Here is a 7396-nt window from a genome sequence, read left to right on the forward strand (position 1 = left end):
ATTGTTATTGTGTTTTTCATTTTTAAAACTTAGAGTGACTAAAAAGTCCTTTTATCTAACAATTCAAAATTGACTTAATTCCAAAAACATATGTAACACTAACACGGCCCTTTCATTCTAAATATATAAAAGATGACAAATTAAATATGAAATATACAATATATATTTGATTAATTTTACACTGCTTGTTCTATGTTCTAAATTATTTTTTCAATATGTAAAAAATTATAGATTTTGCAAGTTATTTATTTATCATTATTGGCCAATCCGTGTTAATAAATGTAAAGAATATTAACGGGTAAATAACACCAAAGATCACAAAACTTTGGTGTTCTTCTCAATTTGGTCACTAAACTTCAATTTCTTGTAAAATAATAACAAAACTTTAAAATGTTTTGCAATATAGTCACTAAAGTGATTTTTTGATGATTTCTACTTGAAATTGTTGACGTGGCGATGATGTGGCCATTGCCACGTCAACAATTTTAGTGAGAAATTATTCAAAAATTACTTTAGCGACCATATTACAAAACATTTTAAAGTTTTGTTATCACTTTGCAAGGAATTGAAGTTTAGTGACCAAATTAAAAAAAATACAAAAATTTTGTAACTTTTGGTATGATTTTCCCGAATATTAGCAAAACAAAATCTTTTTTTTTTTTCAATTTCTCATTAAACTAAATGAATAAAATATAATTTTCAATTTTAGCTAACAACCTTATTTATTTTTTATTTTTTTAGCCACTATACACTTGTATAACAAAACTATTTACAAGAGAACCAATTGGCATATCATGAATAAAAAAGAGAATCACCATCACATAATAATGGACAATATGAGCATGAATGGTTACATGCCAATGTCAACTACATTTTATTCTTGGGCAGTCGGTTCAATTGTGATACAAGAGAACAGAACTAGTTTATTTTGGGTAAGTTTATGATGTTTGTAGGTATCACAAACAAAAAAGATGAAAAAACAAGCACAGAAGGAAGCAAAGCTAGTTTCTTCGTGGTTATATAACTGGAGTCTGCAATGCAAGCAGAGACGACGTGGACATTTACTTAGCTACATTGAAACCATCTCGAGCTGTAATATTACAGGTGGAATTACCTACCAGAGATGGCCGGATGCTCATTTTTCTCAAAGTTCGATGGTCAAAACGGTATATGTTTATGTCATCGCCTCGATGGGGTAGGTTACAGTTTGCTCTTTCCAGAATCCATTCTCGAGGTATTGTTCATGAAAGCTTACCTCCCCGCAAGCTTTGACACGCAATACGGAAGTGCTTCTAGTTCCATAACGCCCCTAAGAAGTAGGAGGAAAACTTCATGATATTCACTTGGGTAGGAAAACAAGCAAATGGCAGAAATATGCAAGTGAAGTGAGCAAGTGCCAAGTAGAGTCCACAGATTTACCAAAGGAGTCTCGTAGTCAACAAAAATGGAGCTTAAATGGTATTCCTTCTCAACAGGATAAAGGTGAGGTAGCATGCTTTCATCATCTTTAACTGCGTTTCTCATTAGAGTCTCAACCATCTCTTCTGGAGGAGCTTCTCGTTCACCGTAGACCTCCAGTAGGTCCCTGAAGCTATCTCTCAACCTTTCAGCCTGCAAAGACAATGGATTACGGATGATTTGAATGCCAAGTATCACATCGAAATTTACTAGTTACTAGTATATAATAAGAAAAGATGCCATATGGATCTAAATCTTTTATGCAATGATGATGATGAACTAACAGCCCTCGAGATATTCCTCCTCCACCAACAAAACAATAAAGGAAAAATAAAAAGACCATGACAATAAAAAAATAACAAATATAATGGAGTAAGAAACTAGGGACTATGAAGTACGTGAGGAAGTGTTAATAAGGTAGTCATACATTTGTCAAATCAGGTTTCTAATGAATTAAACTAACTTTATTGAACCTTGGATTACAAGAAGCTTTTCATCATTAAGAATCTCTTTTCATCCTAGAGAATGAGAAGTGATTCTTCTTTTTTAGCTTTGTGGTAATTTCTTTAAATTGAGTAATGGATCAATAGCCTAAGGAAAACAACAAAGTAAGAAATGACTAGAAAAATACTGGATCCCTTTCCAAAATAATGCCAACACAACAAGTATAGGAATATGATCAGCCTATCATTTGGCACACACTCTTCTTGACAATAAACTGTTGTTTGGTGGAGATCCTTGTTGAAGTCTAATATTCTCATTTGCTAGAAGTCATAAGACATCTTTTTTCCGCCTCTCTTTCAAAAAGGTCAATATTGATGACTATTGCCTACTGGGGTAAGTTCACAGAGTTGGAATAGGAGAGTGCGATACCGCTGGTCAGTGGGTCAGAGCCACCAAGGTTAAAGGGGCGGAGAGAGATTAAAGCAATATGGAGGAGGTTAGATAGAGTTCTAGTAGAGTGCCAACTAGTTAAAGAAGATAAGTGACCCCTCTGTTGATCCATCTACCTATTTATTGCTAATGGAGGGGTCATAACGACCTCCCCAAGAAATCTGCAGCGGGCTGATAAGTCATCCCACAAAATTTGATACAGTCAGAGGCATCTTATGAAATTCAGTTGCAGGTAGAGGCAGGTTCCTGAATGCTGTGTGACAGAGCTGGTTCTTACATGGATACCCTCTCTCTCAAACTGGTCGTGGATGAGTCCTTTAGGAGTGGGAGACCACACTTGTGGCAAGCCTCTATTCTCTTACCACAAGGCCCCAACAACTCCAGAGGGAAGGAAGCACTTTGAAATTCCTCTCCTACTCATCACATAGATTTTCTTGTCAAAGTTTCAATATTCCAGATCTAACCTGAGCCTAGAAGCTCCTGTTTGGTGAATAGATGAAATGGAGGAAATTTATAACAAATAGGGAGAGGAAGACAAACAAAAAGGTAAACCATAAAAAAAGAACACAACTTTTATTTTATCAACAGTAGCATCCAATTTAGTTTTGTTTAATTTTAGACCAACCTTTTAATTTTATCAATAGTAGCATCCAACTTTAATTTTGTTTCAATTTTGGACAGCCTTTTTCTTTTGTTAATAAAAACCATTAAATGCTAACATGGCATGCAAAGCTAGATTAGCTAACTGCCATCTTAGATTAAAAATGCCAACATGGCTAAATAAAACTATATATTTATATATACTAAGCATATTCAATTTTGTATCAGATATTCTTGCCTCCTTCATTCTATCCTGCAACCCCCTTACACACTTCACCAGTTGCTACTTGACTCCTTTATTTGATAAGCTCATCACACAACATGCAATTTCTTGATAGTATTTTTTAGCAAGTTATTGAGTTGTTTTAGAGATAGACGTAGAGCTTTCTAGCTTTTGTCTTAGCTGAGTGTCAATTTTTGTAACTCTAGCTTTTGCCTTGGCTGAGTGTCATTTTTTCACGACCAAACACATTGGATGATAACCCACTTTCCTGTGATTATTGGAAACTAACATCATTAGTATATGTCATAATAGAAATAATGGCATTAGTATATGTCCTAAAGAAATATAGTTTCAACACAACATGTCTTAGTCATAACACATGAAGAGCTTTATCATAATTGCTTAAAGATAAAGTCAATAACTCTTGCAGAAGAAAGGACATCCAAATGCATGAGCAAAAGCCTCCTCATTCTTTGAGGGTTCAGGGAGGATTTCTGTAGCAGCCTTACCTTTGCTTGCAAAGGGGCTGTTTTCACAACTTGGACCTTTGACCATTTCAGTCACAAAGGAGCAATTTTACTAATACTACCAAGGCTCGCCCTGTACTCTCGTAGGAGAAAATAGATAAAAAGAAAAAAAATGTAAAACATGTGAACTATGAGAAATCGCTGGAAATGCACATGCATATAGATTCGGGCCATAAGTATTACAAAAGTTTTAAAGTGAGTATGCAAGAATCCACACCACAGAACCAGAAACAGAGATCACCATTACCCAAATTATTATTCATGGGTAGAGCAACAGACAACTAGAGGACTAGTCTACGTTGTCTACCTCTTATATCTGGCTTTAGGAAAGCCCAGAAAGCTGGATTCCAGGCAGGGCTGCAGAAAGCCATAAATGAATTCATAGTGGGGCTCAACTAAAAGACTCCTAACTAGCCTATATCACAAAATCTCAGAGTCACCTAATTCAACATTCTATTCCCAGGAGTGCCACAACTATTATATTATCCAACCAGACATGCCATAGGGTGGCAAGGAACATGAATTATGGTAACTTCTGATGCTACAATCAACTATTACAAAATGAATCCACTTGAAGGGCATCTGATGTTCTTAACATGGATCACTACTAGTTAGACATGATAAAACATTGTAGCCAACACTTCTTGTAGCCAATCACTTCTAATAAACTTCTTAACACTTCTTGTTTATAACATTAGGATCCGTCTACCTGTAGCCAACACTAAAAAGATATGAAGCAATAGAAAACCTCATAAAGGACTTCTCTGATCGAAACAACAAAATATACTTAACAATAACCCAGTAGGAATGATATTTCCTTGTGAGTTGACATAGTTTTACAACATTTTGGCCATTTATTCTACACTTACTTGGTAGCAGAAAACTGACTACTTGCACTTGCAATTGCTAGATCAACAGGTAGTGGACCTTCCTACCTTAGGCCAAGGTGAGTCCAGTCTTGCATTAGATAAAACATGGATGCCAGGCGACACATCTATAATCGAAATGTTATCTTCTTTTGGTCTGTTAGTCACGTAAACCATTGTTGTCGAAGGAAGATCAGCTATTATGAGGTTAAAGCCGCTATACTGATCTGCCTCTTTTACAAGTTCCTTAGCAAAATCGTGAGGATTTTCATTGCTCTGCAACCACATGAACAACAAGAATCATATAGAGCTACATATATTGGGATCTGGGAACCAACTTATCCAGTCATGACAAATAAAGCAATGAACAAAATCTGAAGGTAAATAATCTCATCTAATGCCTAGAATAACAAAATATTACAAATGTTGCTTGACTGACATGTTTAGGGAGTAGAACTTGAGTTAAAACAGTGAAAACCATGTTTAATTTCCATGTAGAGTAGCAACTGCAAACAATGACAAGTTACTCAGGAGGATGCCAATGCACCTCATGTTTGCAGGTTACATCTGAATTAAGAAATGTTAGAATATGAATCAGGCATGACCTGTTAGAGATGCCAACAATTTTTTACTTATGACTTATGACCCATTTTTAGAATACTAATATCCCAACTGTGAACAGAAGTAAAGTGACACTCTATTGATGGTTTGTCTATATAAACCCAATTCTCTAAAGATTTTATTAATGGAAAATATCTCTCCAAATAAGACTCTTTTCCTATTCTGCTGAGATGACCTGACAGCATTCTAACTTGGCTCTTTTCTTGTAGATTTATGGGGGTTGGTTGTTCGTAATAATCCTTCTAGAGGTTGTGTTTCCATGCTGTATATCCATTGACCTTAGCTTTTGACACATATTGTAAATTATCATTTTCAGGGCCTTAACGGCATATCAACCATATAACTTCTCATTAACCTGAATTTTCAGAAGGATGTAGCTTTAACGTATAGAACTTTCCTGAGAATTTTCAATTTTCATCTCAATCATTTTTTTCTCTGTTTTTTTTTTTGTGAGCAAGAGATAAAATTACCAGCCTTTATTTACAAAGCTAAAACTCTAGTAATTTAATTCTCTTTCTATATCGAGTTTATCAGCATGAAATTTATATCATTTTTAAGTTCATCTTGTAAGGCTTCCATAGATTACGATCTGCATGATTCAGGTTTGTGGTTTGTGAGACCTGAGGTTAGAATTTCCCATACATATTCCAAACATACAAATTTTTTGGGCTGCAATTACGTTATCAGCTTGTTTCCTTTCTAGCGAGTGAAAGTGAGGAAAAAAAAAACTTAATGAGATGAAGTATGAGAGGCCCAAAACTAACCTCCAAAAAACGAAGGGGCAGGCGGCCTCTGCTAATGGACTGAGGGGGTGAATGAAGCTCCCGAACATTAGTCAGGAAAGCGACCCTTCCGCTTCGGGTGCAACCTAACCACGTTCCTCCGGCGACTTCATCTCTGCCGGCCAGAATTTGATCGCCTTCCCACCACGCCAACGGCTTCGTAGCCCTTTCAGTGAGAAGAAACGAATAAGAAAGAACAAATAGCTATCTCAAATCCGTATTATTCCATCTCAGATTGATTAGATCACAAAGCAGATGCTGATTTTATTATTCAATAAAAAAAAGGGGGGGGATTCGCGATCAACTCACCGATTGTGATATTCGTCTCGATTGAGCAACAAAAGTAATGGGTACAGTGGGTGAGCTTTCCATATAAACACCGCTATGCACATAGTTAGCTTCTTCCTCCTGTTCTGTCACGTAATTAGAGACCACCTCTCTTCTTTCTTTCTCTCTCTCTTTTGCGGAGCGTGCAGCCTCGCTGTAACTTTTGTTTTCCTGTCACGCAACTGTTGTTGTTGTGGCGGCGGCGGCGGTGCTAGTTTTGAGGTGTTTTTAAAATATATATTTTATTAAAATGTTCAAAAAATATTTTTAAATCATTTTTATAATTATAAAAATATTTTTAAATTATTTTATAATATTAAAAAAATATTAAAAACACGTTTTATTTAAAAATGTATTTAGATCCATAAAGAGATCAAAGATGAAATTTATAAATAATTTATATAAATTGCATACAATTTATTAGGAAGAAAAAGAGAATTATAATTTATAAATTATATTATCTTTGATTACTTTCTTATTTTAAAATTATGATTTATTTTTATTTTTAAATAATAAATTATAATTCATGTATGATATAACTTTTATTTATATTTATTTGAATATATTATAAAATTTATAAGGTCACAAATGAGTGAAGTCGGTTGTGAGTGGCTCGGTATTTGACATGATAAAAACTCGTTTGATTTCATTCGTTACGGTAAATGAATCAAGTTTGTGTCTAATTTTAAAATTTAATTTGTAAACGAGTCAAGTTTAAACTCAATAAATCTCAAGTCGTTAACTCACAAGCTAACTTAATTAGATGCTCACAAACAGGCCTAATCAAAAATTCGCGATTAGTTCATGAAAACATGTTCATTTATAAATAGTCTATAAATATATTAATAAATTTATTTATAATTTTATAAATATATTATTTTATAATTAGATAATATCTATATAATAAAACTCAATGATTTTTGAAAATATATATATTTTAATGGTTCAGATTGATTTTTGGCAGATGAATGACTCAAATGAATTGTTTTCCAGCCCAGTCACTTCCCCCTCTCTCTCCCTCTCTCGCCCAATCACTTCCCCTTTGTTTCTCTCTTTCTATTCCACTCTCCCTATCTCTTTCTCCCACTCACCCATCTC

At 34.5% G+C, this 7396-nt stretch overlaps 1 protein-coding gene across 1 annotated transcript; it reads right to left on the bottom strand.

The window, feature by feature from the left end:
- Positions 1 to 837: 837 nt before the first annotated feature.
- Positions 838 to 6448, bottom strand: LOC127795241 (uncharacterized protein YGR127W). Its single transcript, XM_052326799.1, has 5 exons — positions 6281 to 6448; positions 5954 to 6137; positions 4638 to 4844; positions 1420 to 1611; positions 838 to 1309 (listed from the first exon to the last, which is right to left on the bottom strand). The coding sequence occupies exons 1-5, from the start codon at positions 6361 to 6363 to the stop codon at positions 1175 to 1177; spliced, it is 801 nt and encodes a 266-aa protein (XP_052182759.1). The 5' UTR covers positions 6364 to 6448; the 3' UTR covers positions 838 to 1174.
- Positions 6449 to 7396: the final 948 nt, after the last annotated feature.

Source organism: Diospyros lotus, chromosome 1 (assembly GCF_014633365.1).
Source record: "Diospyros lotus cultivar Yz01 chromosome 1, ASM1463336v1, whole genome shotgun sequence".
Taxonomy (NCBI): Eukaryota; Viridiplantae; Streptophyta; class Magnoliopsida; order Ericales; family Ebenaceae; genus Diospyros; species Diospyros lotus.